The 27,451-nt window shown below is 44.6% G+C and overlaps 3 protein-coding genes across 3 annotated transcripts in view; 1 reads left to right on the top strand and 2 right to left on the bottom strand.

Moving 5' to 3' along the window:
* Positions 1–27,451, bottom strand: part of wdr47a (WD repeat domain 47a) — a 39,558-nt gene that overhangs the window by 6,932 nt on the left and 5,175 nt on the right. The window contains exons 5-12 of the mRNA XM_080726149.1: positions 26,717–26,848; positions 24,900–25,076; positions 23,561–24,084; positions 21,852–21,993; positions 17,186–17,373; positions 11,174–11,434; positions 8,194–8,257; positions 1,396–1,553 (exon numbers count right to left, since the gene is read on the bottom strand). Of these exons, the coding sequence (XP_080582275.1) occupies positions 1,396–1,553; positions 8,194–8,257; positions 11,174–11,434; positions 17,186–17,373; positions 21,852–21,993; positions 23,561–24,084; positions 24,900–25,076; positions 26,717–26,848 (1,646 nt within the window). The remainder of the gene's footprint in view (positions 1–1,395; positions 1,554–8,193; positions 8,258–11,173; positions 11,435–17,185; positions 17,374–21,851; positions 21,994–23,560; positions 24,085–24,899; positions 25,077–26,716; positions 26,849–27,451) is intronic.
* On the top strand, positions 2,687–3,181 carry LOC308285408 (peptidyl-prolyl cis-trans isomerase-like; the record flags this gene model as incomplete). The annotated part of the gene is made up of 1 exon (XM_080726150.1): positions 2,687–3,181. The coding sequence occupies one exon, from the start codon at positions 2,687–2,689 to the stop codon at positions 3,179–3,181; it is 495 nt and encodes a 164-aa protein (XP_080582276.1).
* LOC308286051 (phosphatidylinositol glycan anchor biosynthesis class U protein-like) lies at positions 5,077–6,402 on the bottom strand (the record flags this gene model as incomplete). The annotated part of the gene is made up of 1 exon (XM_080727013.1): positions 5,077–6,402. The coding sequence occupies one exon, from the start codon at positions 6,400–6,402 to the stop codon at positions 5,077–5,079; it is 1,326 nt and encodes a 441-aa protein (XP_080583139.1).

Below are 27,451 nucleotides of genomic sequence, written 5' to 3'. Positions count from 1 at the left end.
AGAAAAGAGAGAATCACTTCTTATTTGGGTGGTTGCCAGACTATAGTACTCTTCCGACTTTATTTTGCAGTGCTACTCCTCCCACAGTTTTGGTGGCACACACTTGGGCCATATGTCAAATCGAACCGGCTTCATCTGGAATCGTGTGCTTGTATTTTGCTCAGAGATATGTTATATAGTTTAATTTATATTAATTTATTAGTGAATTAATTTTCTCCATTGACTTGAATGGGAAAATGCTAAATGCTAAAACTAAACATTTCCCAAATATGGAGATCATAGATGTCTGGGAACACAAGCTGATAAATAGCCATAAAGGCCATGCACATCCAGAGCCATTTAGGCTGAGTGCTAGACTAAAGGTAATCAACAATAAAAAGAGAAAAAAGTCTGATTGATCATAGATGTCTGACATCATAGATCACATGAGACTAACATGGAAGCCATGCTGATATTAGACTTGTATCTTCTTTATTCATTACTTTATTCACTATTTTATTCGGTCAGAGATTGTTTCCTCACCAAAGTGAACCTGTGTTTTGTAAACTTTCTGAGTAGATGAGCTGGTACATACAATTATAATCCCTTTACAATTTAGGCATTTAGCACAGTGGTTCTCAAAGTAGGGTCTGGGTCCTTGAGGTGGTTCCAGCGCGTCCCAGCTTAATGACTGATAGTTAGGAACCAAATGGACCCGCTCGGAGTGAATGGCGGTCCGTGGCTTAATGCATAGCAGTTTACAACCCCCGATTTAGCAGACACTCTTATCCAGAGAAGTACAAGTGATGTCAGCTGGTGTACTAGTATGCACACCATACATACATACATAGTATGGGATGAGAACGTATGGCTGCAGCATACGTTGTTGATTGATTTTAGTTTTAGTCATAGTCTTTTGAGTAACATTTCATTTAGTTTTAGTCATATTTTAATTACCTGAAATGTTTTCGTTTTAGTCTAGCTTTAGTCGACTAAATATAAGATTTTAGTTGACTAAATCTACAGCTGATTTTGTCGACAAAAATGTATTTTTACACTTTGTTGCATGCTGAAAATAGCCGTCTACAAGCTCACAACACGTCGCAGCTTGTACATCTGCTATTTTCATGGCGCAACCAAACATACTGTAAAAAGACTTGTCTTTTAGTTCTACTGGATCTCTTCCCTCCCTAACATTTTAGTCTAGTTTTTAATTTGTTGACAAAATTGTCAATATGTGTAGTCTTAAACGTAGCTTTAGTTTTTATTCTTTTTTCGTCAATAAAAAAAGGTAGTCAGCGAACATGTTTCGCCAGTCCTAGCTCCTAGCTCCTAGCCGACCACCTTGCTCGCTCTGGGCGTGTACCTGGTGTCCAGTGTTTCTGGGTAAGCACACACGCGCAGGGTCTTGTGTACCTGGTGTCCAGTGTTTCTGGGTAAGCACACACGCGCAGGGTCTTGGTGTTGGAGCCCACGGCGTACAGCGCTCCTGACGGGTGGAAGGCTACGGCGCGGATGGCCTGCGTGTCCTCCAGCGTGCTCACCGGCACAAAGAGGTCTTTGGGCTTGTCCTCCTGAAATACAAACACACCCACAAATACGTGGATTGCACGTGGTTAGCGGCGCGATCTAGCTCCATTCCATCTTCCCTTAACACACTGGTTCTCAAACACTCGGTCGGGACCTGTCTGTGGGTCACGGACACATTTTCCCTTAATTTTCGTTTTGTTTTTAATCAAAACGTAAAAAAAAAAAAAGTGAGCAAATGAGCTGTGAGCTTGTAGATCTGCTGTTTTCTCTAGTTTGGGTCCCGGGCAAACATCTAATCTATCTTTTGGGTCTCCACCTGAAAAGTCTGGGAACCACTGCACATCGACCTTGATGCTATCATCATTATGCCAGGAACAGTATATGTTTCCAACTTGCCAATAACAAGATATTGGGAAAAGTTGGCATTGCATTGTGTGTGTGTGTGTGTGTGTGTCCTCCGATACACATGATGACTTCATGTCAGGTGAGGAGTTTCATTGGGAGGGTTTAACGTGTGCGGAGGAACGTTCTTGTAAAAAAGGTCATGCCATCTATGCATATGTCCCAATCAAGCCCCAGAACGCGGTAGTACAGTGAAGATGCTGCCGCCGCCTGATGGTAAAATCTGGGATTGCAAGACTTCTGCTATACTGTGCCTCTACCGTTTGAAACACTAGTGCGCCTGCTCTGTGCTCAAGTCTTCCGCCTTTGAGAATCAACACTTCTTCCAGAAAGTACCTTCTTCTTCCAGGAAGTACCCTCTTCTTCCAGGAAGTACCCTCTTCTTCCAGGAAGTACCCTCTTCTTCCACATTTGGGCACCAATTTTGGTGCGCAAGTCGAGGTTCCAGCTTGCACCTTGTGCACTCCTGGCCATATATGACCTACTTGTGCGCCAGCAGAGCGCGCAAGTAAATCAGGTTGCACTTTTTGGTGGTGATGTCATCAAGAACGCTGCTCCCTGATTGGTTACTGAGCACAGTATTTGCGCACTCTGCTAGGTCCAAATATGGATGTCCCCTGCTGACGTGCCGTGGAGATGACTGATATCATCACTTCATCACAGTAACACCATATAAAAGTCACAGAAAGACACAGGATAATAGTTTAAGCACAGGTTAACGCATTCAGTGATCAACTATAACCGTCTCAACCTAAAATAATCCTCACATCCCACCATGTCCAAACCAAGAGTCTTCTTTGACATCAGCGCCGGCAGCACCGCCTTGGGCCGGATTGTCATGGAGCTGCGCGCCGACGTGGTCCCCAAGACGGCCGAGAACTTCCGCGCGCTGTGTACCGGGGAGAAGAGCTTCGGCTACAAGGGCTCCACCTTCCACCGCGTCATCCCCAGCTTCATGTGCCAGGGCGGAGACTTCACCCAACACGACGGGACCGGCGGCAAGTCCATCTACGGTCTCAAGTTTGCAGACGAGAACTTCACTCTGACTCACACCGGCCCCGGCATCCTGTCCATGGCCAACGCCGGACCACACACCAACGGGTCGCAGTTCTTCATCTGTACCGAGAAGACTGGCTGGCTGAATGGGAAGCATGTGGTGTTCGGGAATGTGGTGGAGGGGCTCGATGTTTTGAAGAAGGTGGAGAGCTACGGATCCCCCAACGGGAAGACCACGAAGAAGATCACAATCTCTGATTGCGGACAGCTGTGAATGGCCCACTAACCCAAAACATCACCCCTACAATGGGCTCTAAAAACAGCTACTGAACGCGCATTGATTCTCAACCTTTTCCATGTCAAGGAGCCCCAGTTGGATATGCATTCGGGAAGGGAAGCTTGGTTAATCCCGTGGCGCCAATTCAGTTTCTAGCTTCACCCAGCTGATTATAATATCTCAGACAGACTTGTATTGCGCTTCTCGAAAAGTCGCTTTACATGGGGAGGGAGAAAACAAACAAAAAAATAATCAAGTTTATTAGGAAAAAAAAGTCTACGAGTAAAAACTATCAAAACAATGGAACAAGAGGGGTGAGCGGTTAACGGGGGAGAGTCGGATTTTGAGAGCAGTTTTGAAGAATGGGAATGGCCCATTCATTATGGAGACCATTACGAATGGGCTTCGTTATGTTTGGGGGTGCATTCCACAGGGAGGGGGCAAGAAAAAAGGCCCAAGGTTCTGTGCTTGGTCAGGGAGGAATACATCAGTCCGACATCTGTCTCATTACTCCAACTACGTGGCTATAGATAGGGTTACGAACGTAACGTTGCAGTAATGCGTGTCGAAACAACGTTACGCACCCGCTTGGTCCTGGAGACCACCAGGTGGCTGGTGTCACCAGACCTGATGGAGTGGGAGGGGACTTAAGGGTGGAGGATGTCGAAGAGGTAGGGGGGAGACAGGTTGTTAGGTGCCTTGTAAGTGGTGAGCAGTATTCTGAAGTTGAGTTTTTGTTTGACAGGAAGGCAAGGAGTGGATCCTACCCGGGTTTGTGTAAAACATGAGGCTTGGGTGCTGCAGTTTAATTTAACTGATAAAACAATCAAACCCACCCACCCCTAACTAGCCCCCCCTTCCACTCTGCCTTCTGTTGCCATACCCGTTCTCCCGCATTAGTAATGTTGCCTTGTTCTTCCTCCAAAAAGTCTATTTTTTCTCATTTTTTTTATGATGATGTTTTTCCTCCAAAAAGTCTCTTTTTTAAATTATTTTGTTAAAGGACGATCTTCAAATAATTTGTCCTCACTAATGCTCATGATAATATGGTAAAAACCATAATATAATCAAATAATATGGTAATTATTTTATGAATCATCATTAGACAGTTTCTTTTTTTTTTTTCAACATTTTATTTTTATTTTATATTAACGCAAGAACAATGGCTTCCATTGTAGCATGCTAACTTTCCAGGAATAGAAAGCAGCTATTAGCTTGTCGATGTGGTCACTGGTAGGCAGGTTTTCTGATCTTTCCACAATTTGCATTCATTACTTCATTTACCAAAGATAACACCACCCCTTTCATAACCAACCCATAATATAACAGTATTTAATAATATATTTTTCAAAACAAAAGATCTCCATTTACATGTAGCGAACTCCCTAGTGTTAACTCAGCTCAAAGACAGTTGCATTTGAACACACTGATAGTTTAGGCCCAGAGATGACACCAGGTAAACAGTTCAGACCTGGGAGGTACACCAAACTCTTTGTTTGCATATAGTTTAATATTCTCAAACATTAAAAAAAAAATAATGTTTTTTTTTTAAACAGACTATCTGTAAAAACTCTGGAATTGGTGGTCTAACGACTCTCCAAAGGAGACAACAAAGAGAGGGGCACACACCACCGTCAGTCTGAATCTGGCTATAGTTGCGCCGCCCACCACGAGAGGGACAGTCCCACGCAGCCCCCACCCTGTTGCATTCCCCCAAAAACCACAATATCAGTCCAGAGTTCTGTTCCCCAAGTCTCCTGTCCCGACACTTCTGACTACAGCTCATTGCAGTTCCCATTAAGAAAAAAAAAGGCACGGAAGTGAGTTTATGCCAATTCCAGTTCAAAATATAAGTCCTCCAGGGTGCTAGGACTTCAAAATAACAGTGTAAACTAGGTAATAGTAGGAGGATTGTCCTGTTGCTCAACAGTGTCTGTCTGTGGAGTGAGAGGTACTGTCCGCCCGTGTGTCAGGTGATACTCTCTCCTCAGGTGCGCATAGAAATAATCTTCCACCAGCAGGATCTGTGCCATGTTGAACAGCAGAGTGATGGCGTAGTAGAAGTTAGGGTTGGCAGTGCCCGCGTAGATCCAGAGGTGCCAGAAGACGGGGAACAGGGCGGTGCAGGCCAGCAGCACGCAGCACACCGGGAAGACGTTCCTCAGGAACGGCTGCAGGTGACTCCACATGGGGAGCAAGGCCAGGTAGAGAGCCACGTCTCCTACCGTAGGGTAGGACTTAAAGATGGACGCCAGCGCTATCAGCATGAACATCAGAAACACCGGATGCTCCTGGAGCTTGATGGACAGAGGGGCGGCGTAGAGGAAGGCGTTGATCTGGAACGCGCACAGGAAGAAGAGACGGAACGTCTCGAACGTCTCCGAGAAGAAGTACCAGAACAGGCCGATGTTCGGAGTCAGGTCCGGGACGGACAGGATGAATCCGTAGACGGACAGCAGGAAGTCCCAGGACCCCAGCAGGCAGAAGGACAGGCCCATCAGGACCAGCAGGCTGCCCAGGTACATGGAGGAATACCACAGTAGGAAACACCAGAAACTGGACCCGTGAACGTCTACTGGGATGCACTGGCGCTGGAGGAGGTACAGCAACGCCGGGGCAAACAGCACCACTGGGTAGATGGACTGATACGTGGCGAGGGCCAGGAATGTGGCGCTCAGCAGGGCATTTCCTTTAAGGGTGGTGAGGATGTAGAGCGCAGTGACAGCGTTGTTTAGGCCACAGGTCGACTTGGCAACGCAGGACAGGATGGTGAATGGGTTCAAGAGGTAGACCAGGGCTACTTGTAGCGGGATGTGATTAATTTCACCAGGGCTTCTGGGGAGCTCCACGGAGTCTACAGCGCAGCGTTCCTCTTCCAGGGCATATTTCTGCTTTCGGGATGCTTGTTCATTGAAGTCCTTTGCTGCTAGGAAGAGAGCCACAGCAGTGATCCCATCGGCCATCATAAGCGTGATCTCTGCATAATCCAGGACAAAGTGGAAGAGGCAGAGGATGAGAGGGGTCTCGTGGACCGCCTCTCCAGAGTAGGGTGATAATCCCAGGTCGAGCAGAGCCAGACCTTCCGCCACTCTCTTCCAGGCGTTCAGAGGAGAAACCACCTCCACACTGTGTGCGATCAAAGCTGCTAAACTGGACCCAAACAGAACGGCACGGACCGCAGAGGCCAGGATCAACAGCAATGCCAAAGGAGCCACCATCTCGGCGCGGAGGAGGAGCTTCCCGATGATCCCCTCGTGGCCCCACCCCGTGAGAGAGAGAGGCATGATGGGTATTGAAGTCCTTTAGTTAGCAAGGCAAGGCCGATGACATCAGTCTTGACAAGGCATCAAAAAGCATGCATGCACCAATCTTTTATCATTTATTTCTGGCGTATCAATGACATCACAATGATGATGTTATTAATATATCTCTGCATTTTCAAACGGATCTGAGGGCCTTTGACTTCCTGTCACAGTTGTGAACGGGGCCTGGACCCAAATGCAAGCAACAGCAGGAGGAGCCTTCACTGGCCATTACAAACATAGACAGAATCAGAAACACTAAGACAAAGAAGGCTTTGGGAGCCAAACTAGAAATACAATAACTTTAAGAACTGGCAATGAGACATGAGACCAATTTCATAGAGGAGATGATGACATGTTGTAATGTTGTGTAATGTGTTCATGGACATAAAGTATACATTATTTTTCCATTCTTTTTTTTAAGCCATTTCACAATAGCGGGGTCGCAGCCAGAGGCTATAGGAGGGTGCTCAAGTGCGTCTGGCTGTGACACCCTTTCTAGTTTATTTTCCTTTCAGTTGTTTTTTTTTCCACACTGACTTTTGACACTGCACTATTAGGTTGTGTTAGTAGTTTTGGGTATTTTTGCTTGTGTTTGACATGACAGTGAGATACTTGCACTAACTAGCATTGACTGCTATGGTCACTTTTGATTTGGACTGTACTATTTTGATAGTTGTGCTTAAGGACACTTCATGTATATATTAGTGCTGTCCGAGTTAACTAAATTAATCGCAATTAACTCACCGTTATGTTAATCGCGATTAATTATTTTAATCGCAATTAATCGCATATTTACAAACATTGGCTACGATATCGGCTATATTGGCTACAAGTTCCATCCCTGTTGATGTAACAAAAAATACCAAGTATACAGTAAATAAAGCATAAAGGTGGACACAACAGTCAATTTAGCAGATCATATACTCATCAGCTGCAGTCTGTTTAATGCAATACCATTATGATTTATTACGTTTTTAATTGATTTCGAATAAAAGATTGACATACTTTTGCATAAATCCAGCAAATATTTCCACTCCCAAGTTAATAGGGCCACGAAAGACTTGAAAGATATCCCTCTAAGTTACATTGTGACCTGATAAAAGCTGATGACTTATTTGCGATTAATCGCGCGATTAACTACATAAATCATGCGATTAATCGCGATTAAAATATTTAATCGTTGGACACCACTAGTATATATATATATATTTATATATTATTCGTTCCCTCTCTTGATGTACCTTGCTCTTTACTGTACTCTGTTCTTGTTTTTCTTTTATCTTTTTCTTACTTCTCTGTAACTTTGTAAATAACCTTATACTGCTATGCTGCCTCTGGGCAAATGATTTTCCTAACCCTTGGGATAATAAAGGTATCTATCTATCTATCTAGCTACTTGGGGGAAAGTTTGGGAACCCCTGATCTAGCATTTATTCATAGCAGTACCAACTGTGACTACTACACCTTATAAGACATGATATGCTGCGTACTAGCTTCACAACGTGTCAGGTCACTGCCCAAACGCCAAAGAGGACACCACTTCCGTGTGAAATCTGACATAGCTCGCACTAAGATGATAGACAGTCTCTTCACGACCATGGGGCCATTCTTAAAGTTAAAGTGCTACTATTTGTCCCATACGTTGCTGTATGCACAATGTGTTCACTCTCAGAGTTACATGAAGACGTGTTCCTGGGTTCCTACCTCTTTACTTCGGCTTAAGGAGCCTGGAGAATCGCCTGGTTTACCTCCTTTTGGTTTCTGCCCACTGTTGACACAAGTGCACGTGCGCGCGCACACACACACACACACACACACACACACACACACACACACACACACACACACACACACACACACACACACACACACACACACACACACACACACACACACACACACACACACACACACGCACACACACACACACACACACACACACACACACACACACACACACACACACACACACACACACAGGCAAATATGTTATGCATTTGAAAACTTGTGAAATGGGACATTCTGCATAATGAGTATTTATTTTCTACTAGTAGCACTTATCATATATTTTGATATAGTTAATTTTGAATACCGGACTTTTACTTGTAACAGAGTATTCCTACATTAGAGTATTGATACTTTTAAGTAACAAAAAAATGTGAGTACTTTTTCCACCACTGCTTCTTTTAGTGGAGGAATGAATGAAGGTGAGTAAACACCATCACACTCACACCAAGTGGTGTAAGTACATTTACTCAAGTACTGTACTTAAAGGGATATTCCACTTTCAAAAAAACTTTTTGTCATTGTATGGTCTAATCAGGCTTGTGTGAACATCCTGAACAGTTTTTAATTTTCTTCATTCAGTATTTAGATATTTGATGTAAATGTTATCTGGCCCTCCGGCACGTCCAGGCCCCAGGGCCTCTCCCCACACACACTCATTGTAACTTCAAACTCCATTTTAACCATGATAGATTCATTAAAAACACCCAATATTTTTTCTGGTGACTCATACTACCCTCCTAATACGTGAGCAGGCCGTGTTTTTTCCATAACGTTTTTCATGTATTTTTAATAATTCTTTGGGAAAATGGAAACAAAAAGTTTTTTTGAAAGTGGAATATCCCTTTAAGTACACATTTTAGGTACTTTTACTTTGCTGAAGTATTTCCAAATTTTAATACTTTTACTTCAACTCCACTACATCTCAGAGGCAGATATTGTACATTTACTGCACTACAACTATTAAAACTTAGTTACTGGGTTACTTTATAGATTTATATTATTATTACAAAACATACATTAACCACTTCAGCCTCATATGGCCTACATTTTGTCAATTTGAAAATAGCCGATCTACAAGCTCACATTTGTAAGCTTGTAGATTTGCTATTTTCAACAGATTTGTATCCATTTTATACATTTGAAATAGGGAATTCTGCATAACGAGTACTTTTACTTTTGTACTTACCTAACCCTATACCAATAAGCCTACCTTTGTACTTTTACCATGGTAAATTTTGAATTCCGGACTTTTGCTTGTAACAGTATTTATACATTGCTCTATTGATAGTTTTACTGAAAACATCGGGTGCCCAGGATTATTCAAGACTAGTCCTTACCCGTTCAAAGATATGAGCTCCGAAATGACTATGTTCATTGCATGGGTTCAGAGATCATGTGTACCCATTTTCGTGACATTTGAAGAAAATATGTAGGAAAAGGAGCAAAAAGTGTGTTTTGGAGAAAATTCAAAATGGCGGAAAATCTATCCTGACGCAAATGGGCGGGGCCTATATCGGGAGATGCGTATTGACCCAAGGAATCCAGGGAAAAAAGAATTTTAATGTTCCGACCTACGGTTCAAGAGTTACAGGCCGAAACGTAAAGTGGACTGTTATAGCGCCACCATGAGGCCAATTTGTGAAAGTGACAAACGGGCTTCACAGTTATGTCAGGTGTGTTCATATGCTAATGGTGATGCGATTTCAGATCAATTGCTCCAGCCACTGAGGAGAAACGCTGTTTCAGACACTCACTCAGACACTCACTCAGACATTTGGTGAATTATATGTTAGATTGAATCGGCAGTTGTCATGGAAACCCACCATTTTGCCTCTTTCTGCAGCTCCCGGGAAAAGGTAATCCGAGTAAATGTAATCTGAGTATGCCGTTAGAGAAGGCCGCGTTTTAAACATGAATGTGATTTAAAAGTTAGATTTAGTCCATGGGCCATACGAGTTGTCGGTATCAAAAAGGTGGCAAAGGTTACCATGCATTTTATAAAAGCTCTATATCTGTAGATTATATTTTGGTATGATAAACCTTTCTTAGACACTGCTAAATTGGTGTTATCAGCCGCTAGAGTTGGTGTCCCATTAACTTTACAATACAGGAAAAAAAAGCTAAAAATGTATCTGCTTTAAGTAGCATAAGAGGGGTCCAACTAAGGGGTTTTCATGATTCTGAATCCATTGCAAGCATCTGTTTTGCACGAAAGACATCCGTGGGGCTAAAACGCCCCCCACAAAAGTGTGAAAAGTGATGACTCATCACTTTTCATCACTAAACCATAGTCTTGTGGGACAGTTTTTAGCCCAAGGAATGTTTTTTGTGCAAAACAGATGCTTGCAATGGATTCAGCATCATGAAAACCCCCTAGTTTGACCCCTCATATGCTACTTAAAACAGATTCATTTTTTGTTTTTTGTCCCTGTAATGTAAAGTTAATGGGACACCAACTCTAGCGGCTGATAACACCAATTTAGCTGTGTCTAAGAAAGGGTTATCAAACCAAAATATAATCTACAGATATAGAGCTTTTATAAAATGCATGGTAACCTTTGACACCTTTTTGATACCGACAACTCGTATGGCCCATGGACTAATTAGGAGATAAATGCACTTTTGTGCAGCAGCATAACACTGCTCTCTATGAGGGAACCGGATTTCCCAGTCACGTTATAGTATACCCCGTTGCATTTTGGGAATTGGAGTGTTTCTCTTCACAGGCGGGTGCCTCGTACAGTAAACTTCAGCTTACAGTAGATTACTGAAGACGTTACACGTCAACTGCGTCGAGGGCTCCGGGAGACATCAAAGAGTTTGACGCGTCGTGGACCTCCTATGAGTTAAGTATAACATTTGAGTGGTTTTTCCACCACTGCTCACAGACACCCACCTCTGGGAGAGGACAGGGGACTCGCTGGGCGCGGGGACCACCGCCCGGCCCCCCGGCGGGCGCTGCTGTGGGGTGCTGCTGCCCAGCAGCCCCGCATCCCCCCCCTGCGTGGCCGCAGGCTCGTTGTTGTTCTCGGAGGCCGGGGCGTCGCTGGCGTTCCCGTTGGCGTTGTCGTTGCCGTTGCACTGCTGGCTCAGAGCCTGCACCTCCTCCCCCAGGCTCTCCATGCCCACGTTCAGCTCCTCCAGCTTCTGGATGGACCTGAGGAGCACACGCAATGTACAATTTACAATAGGCTATATGCACAGCAGCCATTTTGGATAGAACAGGGTTCCCACACATTTTTACCAATTCATTTCCAAAACTTTTCCAAAACTTTTCCAGAATATTTAACCCAATTTCCAGGACTATATAACAGTAATTCAGCTCAATAACGAGTCGCTTACTCCTACGCGCAATGCCCAAAGACAGGTAGTGTATGCCAGTCGTTCTCAACCTTTTCAGGTCGTGACCCCCAAAATAATCATATTTTAACAGGGGACCCCAGCAACCTGACGAGCACTAAGAGTTGAGGAATTTTGTATAACACGTTTCTATTGTGAAAATATTTTCACAATTTCTGCCTCTAATATTTGACAATTTGGCCAATGTTTAATTTGTCATTTCAGAGGTATTAACAAAATCAATCACCAAAGACAATGCATAGCTATTTTTTCCAGGACCTTCCAGGACCATTGATCAATTCCAAAACTTTTCCAGTACTGGAAAAATATTTTTCTAATTTCAAAATATTTACAGGAATCAAGTCAAGGACCCTCAATTTAATCTCTCAAGACAGACTCTGATAGCTCCGATAGCTATCAGAGCTAGAGCTCAAAGGAAGAGGAACGGACAGAGTGGGCGTTCCCTTTTATTTGACGATCGTTAGCCAGACTGCCCCCAAATTGATGTATCTGCGTGGCGGACCGCCATCTGAAAGGGGACCCCCAGAAGAGGAGATTTATGTAAATAAAAATGTCCAAACGGCACCAAGCATGATGCTCTGTGAATATTGAATATTGAATATTCAACATATCAATGGATAAAGTAGCTAAAATGATTATGATTCTGTTTTAACTACTTTTGCTGGGGACCCACTCGACCGCTTCGTATCAAATGACAAGGGGGAGTTTCCCCGGTAGGACATGGAATATGTGGAAGGAACAAGTTATTCCAACCAGTTCCTTTCCCTGCAGGCTGGCCAGGGGGAGGCAGTATAGAGATCAGGATTACTGCATGTTTTTTGTGAGGGTAGCCACACTTTGGGACACTGGGAGAACATGCAAACTCCACACAGAAAGGCACTTTCGCCATCGGGTATCGACACGGAGGAGAGAACACCCCCCCCCCCCCCCCCCCCCCGCGTTTATTCTTCTGACGGGTTTGGGAGGATAAATCCTTGTGTGTTTGACATGCTCTCCTTCTGTTCTTGCATTCGGGTCCTACATCTCTGGAGTCGCTACCTGACAATAAATTATTTAATAAATAGTTTATTTATTAAATCTATTAAAGATGGGGTGCCATGATTTCTTTCTCGCCATAAGCATGATGATCAGGTATTATGTTTATACTAGGAGGAAGATATTGTGTACAGAATGTGTTCAAATTACGTTTTTATGTGGCCGCACCCACCAGTTCATTAGGCATGCCTGGTTGTCAGGTGGGTGGTGACCCAGCTGAAGTTAGCCACACCCACAGTGTTGGGTGAATGGTAAAAGGGGAGGGGCTGAGTTTATGATGTCATTTAATCAGTGTTTTTTCGATCAGGCCTTTTGACTCAGAGGCTTTCAGCTTTCAAAAATACACAGGGAAGGGCAAATGTGCATAATATTATAACCACACCTGGGAGTCTATTAGAGTAATTTTAACTCTATCCACAACTTTCCAACATCCCATCGTGCATTGCGCAGAAGGCGAGCGGCATTTCCGTCGTCGCAGCAGAGTGTGATCTACAAGCTCACAACGGTTGCATCTGCGAGATTGTACGTCTGCTGTTAACCGGAAGAGTCCCGCAGATAATGCTACAGTAAAGTCTTGCGGAAACAGGTGGATAGACACATATAAAACAGATAATGTACAAAACTATGGCACCACCTCTTTAACTTCTGCAGCCCTAATTAAAAGCCAACTGTGCTGCCATCAGCTGGGTGAGGCAGTAAAAGCAGTCTCCTCCCTCCCTCCCTCCTCCTCCCTCCCTCCTCCCTCCCTCCCTCCCTCCCTCCTCCCTCCCTCCCGCCTGGGGACCAGAATATACCTCCCCTTTCATCCTGTTTATTGCCAGGATTCTTCAGACTAAACCAAAACAATCACGTGCCACATTGTCTGCATCTAGTTATAATAGCAAGGGGGGCAGCAGGGAACAAAAGCACTGTGCAGTAATGATGTCATTGTGCAATAGTCTTGTGAATAATGTAGAGGGGTATGGGAGGGGGGGGGATCGTTCAAAGGGCCTTTGTCCTGCTGATAGTGATGGGGGGGGGGGGGAGACACCCATTTTTGTATTCACTTTTTTGAAACCCAGGGAAATAATGTAGTTATTGTTGCCGCCGGTGCAGTTTCTATGTTTTGAGAGGGTGTGTGTGTGAGTTGCTATGGTAACGTTGTATTTGTGCAAGGGTGAGGGGGCGGGATGGCTGGTTTCGGGGGTTTATCACTGCCGGGGTCAAACGTGTGTTGCTGTAGCCCAGCGGTTCTCAAAGTGAGGTCCCAGCAATAAGAACATCAAAGAGGTTGACTATTCGAACTGAGTGGGACTGAGTTACAAGCTAGATCTGCTATTTTTGAAAAGTCGTGAAAATGTGTGCAAATCTAAATATATGTATTTTTTAAGCGAACATTTGTAACTAAAATTTTGCTTCTGGGGGGTCCCTGGAACTAAATATTTTGAGATGGGGGTCTGTGAACAAATACATACAGTATCATTTTGCGGGTCCTTCACATGAAAAAGTTTGAGCACCACTGACATAGAAACATAGGTTTTAAAAAAAAAAAAAAAAAAAACGTAGAAGTAGACTTGCACACATTTTCACGAGTTTTCAAAAATAGCAGTTCTACAAGCTCACAGCGCGGCACTCGGTTTTAGTTAAAGCACAAAATAATGCGTAATAATGTGTTCCCAGTCTAAACGGGTAAAACCCCCTCCCCCTATGAAGAACATTCATGGGGGGGGGCGCAGTGAATCCCTGTACCCTTTTTTCTTTCTCATCCTCCACTAATTTCCCAGTACCCAGGGCCCAGAATGTGGTGCGACGCCCCTGGGTACCCAGCCCAGATGGTGCAGGCAGGGTGTGTGTGATGATGTCGAGGCAGGTTGGGGGGGTGGGGGGGTGGAGCCCCATGGGACCCATCACTGTGAACCTGCTGCTCCTCATCTGACAGCTGCACCTCTATTGTACTTAACATACTAGACTGTAATTAGCCACTCCACTGTGTGTGTGTGTGTGTGTGTGTGTGTGTGTGTGTGTGTGTGTGTGTGTGCGTGCGTGCGTGCGTGCGTGCGTGCGTGCGTGCGTGTGCTCGACCGTGGATGCAGACTTGCTTACTACGAGACCCAGTGTTGTCCTTGTGTGACATGGTACAATAGAGCCCCACCCCTGGGGCGCTGGTACAGAACATCAAGGGCTCTCTTCAGGAAAAGCCTAGTCTGGGATCAGTTCACTTTACGGGGTTTGATCCGGTCGGGAGCGGAAACCACTTTACACTTTGGCCGGAACTATCAACCGGATTCAGTTTTAACCCAAAATATTCCCCTGCACCCAAGGACATAGTTTTAGGGCCTACCTAATAAACACCTTGATGCGGCGTAGTTTTGCTTTCGAAAAATACGTTTGGTATGTGCATCTTTTAGTCCAACTCGTAGCGACTGGCAAGACTACACTAGGCTTCTCGAGCATTTTAATAGTGATTGGGGAAACAAACGAGGGGAACTAAATCAAAGCGACGCCGCTTCTTCCAGTGGTTTCCGAGCTTTAGGCGGAAACCAACCGGTCTGTTGTGAACGAACACCAGGCTTTCTCCCCAGAAAGACTGGTAGGCGAGGTTAGGAAAAGCCCGATACCTGCAATCACTTAAACCCTATGTCGACGCTGTCAGGCTCAGGCAGAACCCTCTTATCTCTTATATTTTACTTTAGTGTTTTTTTTTTTCGTAAATGTACTTGATCACATTTTTTTTCTTCGTAAATGTACTTGATCACATTACAGCGTCACACAAACGTATCAAAAGTAGCAGATCCGCAAGCTCGAAGCGCGTCGCTCTGCGCCCCGTTTCGAGCTCGCGGATCTGCTACTTTTGCTGCTCAAAAATGTGAATCCTGCAAATTGACGTTTTTGGACATACAGTAATATGAGGTTTCCACCCGACAGAGACGATTTACTTCACTGAACCGGTTCTTCCCTTTAGTCCACCTCTTTTCCTTCCACACTAAATACTGTATCTTTGTCGAAATCTGCGAGCTCACGTGTTACAATGCGATGATGTCGCAGTGCTATTTTTGGCTAATGTTCGCCTATTATTATGGCATGCCCTGAAAAGGGATGCTAGGGTTCCTGCAATCTGGCCTAGCCATCGTCAAAGAAAAGGGGAAAAGAGAGATTGGGGCTCCTGTGGTTAACCCATTTAGGATGGGAACCCCTTTTGTTTGTTTTTTTACCTTTTGCTCCAGGAACCCCTTTTGGGGTAGCTGTTGCTATGTACAGTATAGCAACATAATGTTTTGGGAATTTTAGAATAAATATTTTAAGTTTTTCAGAAAATAGGTCTATACTTAGGTTTAGAAGGCAATTTTAGAATCGGGCTCAGGTCTAAATAAACCTCGCTGAACTGGCATGAGTGACAAGTTCAACCCTTTTACGATTTTAAATGTATGTGGAGAACAATGTCTGAGGCGAACGTAAGTTTATTGTTTTGTTCAACACAAATGACACAGAAACTATTATATGCTTTCTTTTTTTTTACATTGTGTTAATTGTATGTGTGTGTGTGTGTGTGTGTGTGTGTGTGTGTGTGTGTGTGTGTGTGTGTGTGTGTGTGGTAAAAAGGGCGTCGACCTTCTTGAACAACATCAGCCTTTGTTTGCTACAGAACTTAATTCATCCCAAAAACCAAAGCAGATTCTATTGGAAACCATTGTGGTCTACCAACCACTTCTGGGGTTTGTAGATTCACAAGTCAGACTCTAATCTGCTTCACTCAACAGAGACCAGTGACAATAAAACAGTAAAACTTTGTGGAAACAATTGCAGAACTGATTCAAGGGACAATGCAATGGGGGCAGGTAGAGTGGCCACCTTGGAATCTGAAAATTCCTGGTTTCATGTCGAAGTGTCCTTGAGCAAGACACTGACCGAACCCCCTAACTACTCCTTATGAGCAGGTTGGTGCCTTGCATGGTTACCTCCGCCAGCAATGTTAAAGCGGTTTGGACAAAGGCTCTATAGAAATGCACTATTTGCCAAATGCGAGACAACCGGGTGTGCCCTAAAAACCCAGTGCTCCAGTCAGGGATGATGTCATTCTGTAGCACTTAAACATGCTGCATGGGTGGACATGTTCTGTACTGTACTGCTGGCATGTGCATACATTGACATCAAAGCCAAGGGGGCTTGAGCCCTTGCCCTTTTACCCGTCTGTAAAAAGTGCCCTCTCCAGACCATGAATGACGTTTTTGAGCGGTGGTCACACCGTCTCCTATATGTGGCCGTGTGTGTGGGTATGCGTGTCTGTATGTAGCCTGAGTCTGTATGTAGCCTGCAATACCTTTTCTGACCACACATGTTAAGGGAGGGGCACTGTTGTTCAGGCCAGACACACTCACACTCTCACACACACACGCACACACGCGCACACACACACACACACACACACACACACACGCGCGCGCGCAGCCTCCACCGCTCAGCTCACACGAGTGTGATTTTTATAATGGTGCTTAAATGCACGCGTGCGTGGCGTTTGTGTGGCGCGCATGCGTACCTGGTGAGGAACTTCTGGGTGAGGCTGTCGCGCATGTCGCTGCTCTCCGGGGCCTGCTCCTGCTGCACCCCTCCCTCCAGCAGCATCTGCTGGTACATCTGCCTCTGCTGCTGCTTCTGCTCCAGGTGCTGCTGCACGCGCAGCCTCTGGCGGTAGTACTCCTCAAACTTCTCTGTGGAGTCACGCAGCTGCACGGAACACACACACACGCGTGTCAAACCCATGCAGATTTTTAGAAATAAGAAAATTCTATACATTTTCAAACAAACAAGCAAACACTTCTAATAAATTCCATTAATAAAAATTATAATAATTAAGAAGTAAAAATTTCCGATCTACGTACAAGCTCACAACGCGACGCGAAAGATCTGCTGTTTTCACTAATTTGCGTCCCGGGCGAATGTCTAATTTCTCTTTTGGGTCACAGGCTAAACAGTTTGGGAATCACTGCTATAGACCGTTTTCCTGAGCGCTCCCCTGTAGAGAGTGGCGCCGCGCAAACAGCAGCCAGTGGTGGAGTAGAAGAAAAATGATTGAAAATGTTTACATTGCAGAAATGGCGGGCGGCCCCATCTACAGGGTGTTGCTCAGGAAATCGGTCTATGACAGGGGTATTCAACAGAGGGTCCGGGACCCCTAGGGGGTCCTCAGAGTTACTACAGGGTCATCAGAGTTACTACAGGGGGTCCTCCAAATCTTTGATTGATAGAAACCCTAACCCTTTTTTATATTAACGATTTGAACCCTTGCGTCCTCCTCAGAACTTTTGGACACAAATAGCAGATCTACAAGCACACAACTTGTAGATCAGCTATTTTCGGCAAAGAGGTTTGGTATAGAGGGGGAAAAGAGCAGTACAGGGTGAAAGGTCAAGTTTTTTAAGTATTGACGGTCAAAGTGGTTAAATATCTCAAAACACAAATTGACATGAATCCAAAAAACACTGATGATCGTGCTGTCAAACAATGAAACTATATGGAATCCATGAACAGGTTGTGGGGGTCCCTGCTTCATCTCTCTCTCAACTAAGGGGTCCTTGGCCTGAAAACGTTGAAGACCCCTGGTCTATGAAGTTTAAAGTTATTAAATGATCTAATTATCCAAGTTGTTTGTCGTGCGGGTATCTGCCTTTTGCTTACGAAGCCTAAAAGCCAAAGAGAAATATACTTTTTAATCACAATGTTCCAATCAATGTTCAATGCCAAAAACACAGTTAAATCGCGAATCGCGATTATTTTAGTGACGATCTATCATCAAGCCAAATTTGTAATCGTGACAGCCCTGATATATCTTACAGTATGTGGTATAGTCTTAAGATGCATACAGTAAACAACAGTATCATCACATGTACACGCACTTGCACACACGCGCCCACACACACACACACACACACAGCCCAGATTCACTAATGCTTGAATGGATCCAGGTGGAATTCAAAGGCTTCCTTGTAGCGCAGTGTGCTGCTGTCAGCTCATGGTATTAGAAGAATGAGAGGTGATGATGACAGATCTGCTCCCTCCTGTGATCCCTGTTTCCTGGACCCGCTATCTGATGAGCCTAATGCTCTCTCTGTGTGTGTGTGTGTGTGTGTGTGTGTGTGTGTGTGTGTGTGTGTGTGTGTGTGTGTGTGTGTGTGTGTGCGTGTGCGTGTGTGTTGCGTGCGTGCGTGCGTGCGTGCGTGCGTGCGTGCGCGTGTGCACAGAGAGGGAGGAATAAAAAGCGAGACATAGTGTGAAGGAGGTGAAAAGTCCCAGAGGCCTCAGTGTCTCAGTCTGCCGGCTGCTTTATCGGTCGCCACGGTGATGGGATGGGGTGGGGCAAAAGCAGTAAATTCTCGCACACAGACACAGACACAGACACACACACACACACACACACACACACACACACACACACACACACACACACACACACACACACAGTGACACACACAGACACAGCGACTGACTGCGCAAACACAGACACTGCCTAGAATAGCAGTAAGACGGTGGGTGGTAAAACACGATGCTATGGTAGGAGTGGAGGTTCACAGGCAAAACAGAGGTATGAAGATGTCACGCAGAGACAAAGAGGTCTTTGAAGGTTGCGATCTTCAATGTTCATCACAGTAAACCAGCTAACTAAACTACTAATCAGGAAGCCAGCTTATAGGTTCTAGCCTAGACCAGTGGTTCCCAAACCTTTTTGCTTTTTGGGAGTTTTCAGGGACATTTTTTTAAATAAATAGAAATAATAATTCAAAATAAATTAGGAAAGGAAGGAAGAAAACGGCATAGTTAAAAATAGGGTCAGGACCCTATGCTGAGCAATGCTATAGGGCAGTGGTCTTTAACGTTTTCAGGCCAAGGACCCTTTGGTTGAGAGAGAGATGAAGCAGGGGCCCCCAGCACCTTTTCATAGATTCCTTATAGTTTCATCGTTTGACAGTACAATCATCATTCATGTCAATTTGTGTTATCAAATATGTAACCATTTGAACCGTCCATACTTAATAAACTTGACCTTTCACTCTGTACTCAGTGTGCTCTTTTTCCCCCCCTACACCAAACCTCTTTCACTTTGTCGAAAATAGCCGACAAGCTTGTAGATCAGCTATTCTTTTGGCTAAAGTTCTCAGAATATGGACGTTAGGGTTCAAGTGGTTAATATAAAAAAAAGGAGAAAAAAGTTTCTATCACACAAAGATTTGGAGGACCCCCTATAGTAACTCTGAGGACCCTCTAGGGATCCCGAACCCCCCTGTTGAAGACCACTGCTATAGGGCTCAGATTGTGAGTGTGACAGCATGATGACTCAGGGACATCAGAGCCGTCCGATAGAGATAGAGTCATCTCCCAGGACCGCTCTATATTTAGACCGGAGGGCAAGAGGCAACAACAGCCAGTCCACAATGTTGACAACAAAGATAACATGTTTTCCAGTGACAATGGGACGGGTAACTCCAGTCCATTCTAGGGTGAAGCAAGTCCGGGGGTGCCGCCGGAATACTTTGATAATATGCATTGTAGGAAGCATGAGCAGGGGCGTCACAAGGGGTAGGAAAGTGGGACTGAGTTACCAGGGCCCAAGGTGGAGGAGGGGCCCTAGTAACTTTAGCTATTGAAAAATAGCAGATATACAAGCTCACAGCGCGGCACCGAGTGCCGCGCTGCGAGCTTGTAGATCTACTATTTTTGAAAAGTCGTGAAAATGTGTGCAAATCTTTGAATATATGTATTGTAACTCAAATTTTGCTTCTGGGGGTCCCTGGAACAAAATATTTTGAGATGGAGGGTCCATGGCCAAATACGTATCATTTTGGGGGTCCTTCACATGAAAAGGTTTGAGCTCCACTGACATCGAAACATAGATTTTCATGATTTTTCAAAAATAGCAGATCTACAAGCTCGCAGCGCGGCACCGAGCTTGTATTATCTGCTATTTTTCAATAGTTAAAGCACAGGGGCCCCACAGTGAATCCTTGTACCCGGGGCCCAGAATTTGGTGCGACACCCCTGAGCATGAGGTCAGTCTGTTGCTCTCCCCAGGTTGGCAGAGGGAGTGTAGTAGCGCCCAGGAGTACATTAGACAATTGACACTGGGTGAAAGAAAAATGGGTTACAAAGTTCTCCTAGTGACATACTGTATCTTAGGGGGGAAAGATTTACACAGTATGTAATTTCATATTACATACTGTAATATGACATAAATGTAAGGTGCTACAAAGTAACAAGGTGATTGAGGGGCGCCGTGGATTAAAATGTTATTTACAGGGGTTCCCTGAGCCCAAAAAAAGTTTGAGAACTTGCTCTATCCATTCATGCTTTTACTTTCATCTCTCAGATCATGGAAATCCTATAAACGGTTTATCAAAAGCCTGAAGAGAGGTTTCACATAATTGTTAGTAACAATTATGTAAAGCTTTTCTTCGGGCTTGCAGTTACAGTTGCAACCTCTCTCCTTCAGGGGAGGACATACAAAGTACAGACTGCAGCATTCATTTAACATAACAATTTAATAGGCAGGACTACTAACCGACACCAAGCTCTAACTTTCTCAGTGGAAGAGTGGGGAGAAAGCCTGGCTCAACAAACCACGGCAGATGTACTAGTTATGCTGCATTAACATACTCTACCCTTATACAGATTGGTTAAAATAACATATTATTCATTCAAATGAATTCGAGGTTATAGCTTTAACCGATTTAGACCTGGAACGCATCAGTGTCACTCGCTGCGAGCTTGTAGATCTGCTATCTTTGAAAAATCATGAAAATGTTTGCAAAGCTTTGAATAGAGCTTTTTCAAAGCGAACATTTGTAACTCAAATATTTGCTTCTGGGGGGTCCCTGATACATAATATTTTGAGATGGAGGTCGGCAGCCAAATACATATAATTCTGGGGGTCCTTGACATGAAAAAGTCTCAGAAGCACTGATGATAGAAACATGAGTTTTTCAAAAATCTTTTAAGAAGACATTTGTAGAATCGGGTCAATTTGCACAAATTGTCATGATTTTTTCAAAAATAGCAGATCTACAAGCTCATAGCAGGGCACTCGGTGCCGCGCTATGAACTTCTATATCTGCTATTTTTGAATAGCCAAAGTATAAAATAATAAGTGGATTAAAGTAAGACCCAGATTGTAAGATAACCACCAGTGGCCAGGAGGTCATGTTTGATGTTACCTCGTTCCTCTCAGCGGCGCCAGGTGACGGGGCATCCTCCCCGGGGGCCGAGGCGGGCCGTGCGCTGGGGGTCCCACCTGGGTTAGGGGTCCCACCTGGGCCTGAGCCCAGCATTTTGTCCACAGGCGTGTCTGTTCTGGAGCTATACAGCACAAAGCAAACCAGCCACAGCAACGGATTAGTGTTCTGTTGTGATTATTATCATATCCAAGATGACAGGTATTATCACCTACTGTCACTCAGCAGCTGGCCGAGATGACACACACTGTGTTATGTACAGTACAGGATCTGCGTTTATTGTAGTTCTGTTTGTGAGCTATAAGCCAGGGGCGTCATTTGCCACTCCCTACCATTCGCATTTAACCTAAAATTCGGTTAGTTTATGCATGTTTTTTTTCCCCAACGTTTTTTACAATCAGATTTTAGATCATTGCTTTAACGGGTACTGATTTATGAGGCACACATGTGATGTATGATGCATATATGCCTCCTCACAGGCACAAAAAAGGCGTGTGCATATTACCCCTGTCCTCGCCTCTCTTCATTGGCTCCCTGTGAATTTTAGAATTGATTTTAAGGTGGTTTTATTTATAAATAAATCATTAAATGGAATGGCTCCAGCATATCTATCTGCACTTGTTGCACTTTATACCACAGCCAGGGCGTTGATGTCTGCGGACAAGCTATTGTTGGATGTTCCCAATAAATCTTAAAAAAGCAGGGGTGACCGTTTTTTCACGGCCACGGCCCCTCGGCTCTGGAACAGTCAGCCCCTCCAAATTAGATCGGCACAGTCAATTGGGACTTTCAAAACCCTTCTTTTTCCCCTGACTTTTAATTGCATAACTTTGCATTTTCTTCTTTTATCACTTGAATTGTTTGTGTTTTAACCATAGACTGTAGAAAAATAGGTTTTAACCTGTACAGCACTTTGGTTCAGCTTGACTGTTTGTAAATGTGTGCTATATAAATAAAGTTTGATTTGATTTGATTTTATATTGATTGAACCTGGCTCTAGTTGATACAATTCATGACATTTTAGAGGTGTCTGAGCTTTTTAACGTTAGCAACACCCGTATATCCTATGCCTATGGTAACCTAAGCTGTTGTTTTTCAGTGCTGCATGCGCTTTCCACATGGAACGATGTACAGTACATCTAGGTGTATTATAGCCTCAGGATGTCTTGGTGGCACTGCTTGGTTTAAAGTCACTTTTTGTACGCATGTGATCACCACACGTCATCGTTCTTTCTGAAATTACACCTCTGAGCTAAGCTCCAACTGAAATGCCGCGCTGAGCGCTCATACAGTATATATATATTATTTTTTTATATTTTTTATCCCACGTTTTTTGCAACCCATTTTTTCTCACCCGGTGACTACCTAACCTGTAGTCCTGGTTTCCGCTCTCCCCCTGCCGCGCCAGGGGACATTGGGGAGCACCCGGCTGGCTAGGGGGAGGTAGTATAGAAACCAGGACTACAGCATGTTTTTGTGTGAGGGCCTATGCCCAAGGAGACACGGGGAGAACATGCAAACTCACCACAGAGAGGCCCTATCGCCAACCCCACCTAGGGGAGGAACACGCCCCCAGCGCCCACAGCTTCCCCCGGCGGGAATCGAACCCAGGACCTTCTAACTGTGAGGCGAAGTGCTAACCACTGCACCACCGTGCCCCTTACGCTCATACAGTATATAATCTCCCTTACGTCTCGGGCGACTCCTCGAAGATGCTGTGGCAGTCGGAGCTCTCCATCATCAGACTGCGGCTCAGGCCCTGGCCCCCGACTCCGGGGTACTGGAAGTTGGCGAAGGAGTGCGACATGGGGGAGACCCCTCCTTTGCCCGCGCCGGCCGCGTCCCCGCCGCCGCCGGTCCCCCTCTTCTCCTGGCCCGACAGCCCATAGGACAGGCCGTCCAGCGCTGGGTTGAGGGAGCGCGACATGTAGGTGTCGGCGGACTGCGGGCGCCGCAGCGGCGACGGCGGGTAGGGCGACAGCTTGCTGATGAGGGGCGTGAGGAGGTCGCCGTAGCCCGCCTTGGCGGGCTTGACGAGGCGGTCCACGTGGATGTTGAGCTGCTTCTGCTCGAAGGCGCACTGGAAGACGCCGTGGCCCAGGTTCTGCATCCAGGAGAGCAGCGACAGGTCCAGGTCGTCGCAGCCGTTCCCGCACAGCATGTCCACGCCCATCAGCACCTCGCTCTCCGTGATCTCCTCCCCCGTCGCCTTGCTCTGCGCATGTCGGGCCGATGCATCATGCAATGAGACGTTACTCGTTTAGGGGCTGCAGCTATCGATGCATTTCTTAGTGGTTATTCTATCAATAACTAACAAAAACTATTTTTCCCTTCAGAATCTAGTGTTTTAGTCAAATCTATTATTTCTTTATAATCGATTCAATCGATTAGTTTGATTATATGACATGATGCTCACATGATACTGACTATGATACTGACATGATATTAACTACCAGTAAGACGCCATTTGGAAGTGTGATTGAGTTGCGGTTGGTTGTTTAAGTTGGACAAAATGTGTTAAAAATATTTTCCCAAATATGGATATGATTGACGTCTGGCATCATAGATGTCTTATGTGAGACTGACACATGAGACTCACACGATATGTCCATATTTGGGCATTCCAAGCTATGGGCTTAATATTGATGACATCAGGGATCTCCATATATGGGCATATGTTACAAGGGACAAGGACGGAATGTGATGTCAATGTGATGTCACAACAATGTGATGTCATAGACATTGAGGCTATTGACATAGAGACGTTGAGGCGTTACCCTCTGACATGACATTACTGACAAGAAGTGACGGTTTTCATAGTTAACTGCGACCTACGGCCGCAATGATACTAACATGATACTGACCAAGATACTGATCTTAGAACATTAGATGTTCTGCACCCTCCCTCTGGTTTCACCAACCCATTGTGTTAGTTTATTGTGCAGTTTAAGTGCAGAGGCAGATATTGTTTCACCAAAATTGCTTTCTGCGGTTGGTTTCCTGTAATGAGTGTCTCTAAAGTGGTCCCACCTGGCAGAACTCCACGCAGCACTCGTACAGCACTCCCTTCAGCAGCAGCTGGAAGAGGCGGTTCCCGCTGGCCTTGAACCCGGCCTCGCTCAGCTTCCTGTCGGCCGGGATGAACTCTGCCACCATGGTGCACGCCTCCTCGAAACACTGCACCCTGGCCGTGCTCGGGTTCCAGTCCTGGACACACACAAGGGAAATCGATCACAGTTCCACATTCTTGCCCGCTTTCTACGCGAAAAGGTGTTCCTTGGAGTGAAAGATTATTTATTTTAGGGGATTTGTGTATTCTAACTGAATAGGACAGTGATAGGACAGGACAGGACAGGCTGAGAATATTTGGGAATCAAAACAAGGGTGCGGTGAGTAAATTAAACCGTTAAAGGAACAATTCCAGATAAGCATCCACTCTTGTATCCAAGTGCAGGACAAAACTTCATCTGCATGAAGAAAATAGTCTGCACACTGATCATTTTCTCCCAAACTACTTTTTTTTTTTAAGGCGAAATTAACCTGAAGGTGAAATAACCACTCTCAGTCAGAGTAAGTACAGGTCCTAAAGGAACAGTTTTAGGTCATGAGGATGTCATGTTATGGCTAAAGCTAGCACAGTGCTGTAGGCCTGCAGCACAGCGATTTTTCTTTTTTGGAGCTGTGTGAAACACAGGCTCCCTATACGTGGCTGTGTGGGTCTGTGTGTGTGTGTGTCTGTCTGTGTGTCTGTCTGTCTGTGTGTATGTAGCCTGAACTTCCTAAACTTCGGCACGCCACTAGTCCCACAGTTTTGCCACCAAACACTCGCGCCATATGTCAAATCGACCGGCTTACTCGGGAATCGTGGGCTATTACTTTTCTAAGAGAAAGGTTCTATAGTTTAATTGATATTAATTTATTAGTGAATTAATTTTCCCCATTGACTTATAATGGGAATCGCAAAAACTCACATTCAATTATTTGTCTCTCGCAAACCACAGGGGCTACAGTTTCAAGACTTGGAGAGGAGGTTCATAATGATTTCAATGATTAAATAAAAAATAATTGTGTCATTTGGCCTCATGGTGGCGCCATAACACCCCACTTTACGTTTTGGCCTGTAACTCTTGAACCGTAGGTCGGAAAAATATTTTTTCCCTGGATTCCTTGGGTCATGACGCATCTCCCCATATAGGCCACGCCCATTTGCGCCATGATAGATTTTCCGCCATCTTGAATTTTCTCCAAAACACACTTTTTGCTCCTTTTCCTACATATTTTCTTCAAATGTCACAAAAATCGGTACACATGATCCACACACACACACACACACACACACACACACACACACACACACACACACACACACACACACACACACACACACACACACACACACACACACACACACACACACACAGCTCCACTTCACACGGGTGTGATTTTTTTTATAACTGTTGTGTGCTGTGTTTTCTGGCATCTTGACCAGGAACATGTTGTTGTAATGTTGTACCACTGGCACTTTGGCTGAAATAAATGTCAGAAAGATTGACTGACTTTATTTGGCTGCATTGATTTGAAGTATATGATTCAACTTTTAATGTTTTATATTGTTTAGAATTGTTTTAAAATCGCAATAATCGTGATTCGAATCGCAAATCGCAGGAAAAAGCAATAATTGTGATATAATCGAATCGTCACCCTATGAATCGAAATCGAATCGAATCGGGAAAAAGTGAATCGTCACAGGCCTAATCTGGATCCTGTGAAATGTTAAATTCAATGCATGCAACAAACAGTGATGGGGAGCAAACGAGTAGTGTGCAGTTGATGGATGAAGTGCTTGCCTTGAACTCTGCGTGGTTGGTGAGGCGAGGCAGGGTGAGGAGCAGACACAGTTTGCTGTAGTCATCTTTAGAGGGACAGAACTCCTCCAGGGCATGGAGACACTTCACCGCCTCCTGCATGGTGAACTCCAACTGAAAGGTTAGCAACACACAATAATTAACATAGCAGTGACCAGCCTGCACATAATGGGTGCAGCCCTGCTTAAACCCTGCTGTAAAATGCCAATCTTCAGGAAGCAATTAAAACATGTGTCTCATTGACACTGTAATATATCTGTTTAAGTATGGAAGACATGTAATTTGTATTTGTTTAATTCGCTTTTTAGTCTTTTCTTTTTTGTTTGCTTTCTGTTGAAAAGAAGACTTCCGCACACCCAGTTCCTTTCGACAGTATACGTAGGATTAATCTGGAAGGATTAGACCCGCACACTGCCACAAGTTCAAGAGAATAATTATTATGTAGTGTTTTCTTTCTATGCCTGTGTTCTTAGTCCTTTATGTGCTGGGCTTGTGCTTTGAACTGCTTTCTGCCAACACAAACGTTTTGTTCTGTGCTGCTTACTGAGCATTTCATGCCTGTATTTCATTGAACTCCTGCATTAAGGAAGGGATTGCGAATAAGCCTTTTTATTTTGTATCTATGCTGCTTTGTGATAAATGTACTGTTCTTTTTTATATTGTGCTACAGACAACAGTATAATAGTTCAATATGTAGGCATATAGACATATAGTTAG

This window comes from Nannobrachium achirus, assembly GCF_963921795.1.
Source record: "Nannobrachium achirus genome assembly, chromosome: 5".
NCBI classification, from domain to species: domain Eukaryota; kingdom Metazoa; phylum Chordata; class Actinopteri; order Myctophiformes; family Myctophidae; genus Nannobrachium; species Nannobrachium achirus.
The sequence above is the reverse complement of the archived record's forward strand: the minus strand, read 5'-3'. Positions and strand labels throughout refer to the sequence as shown.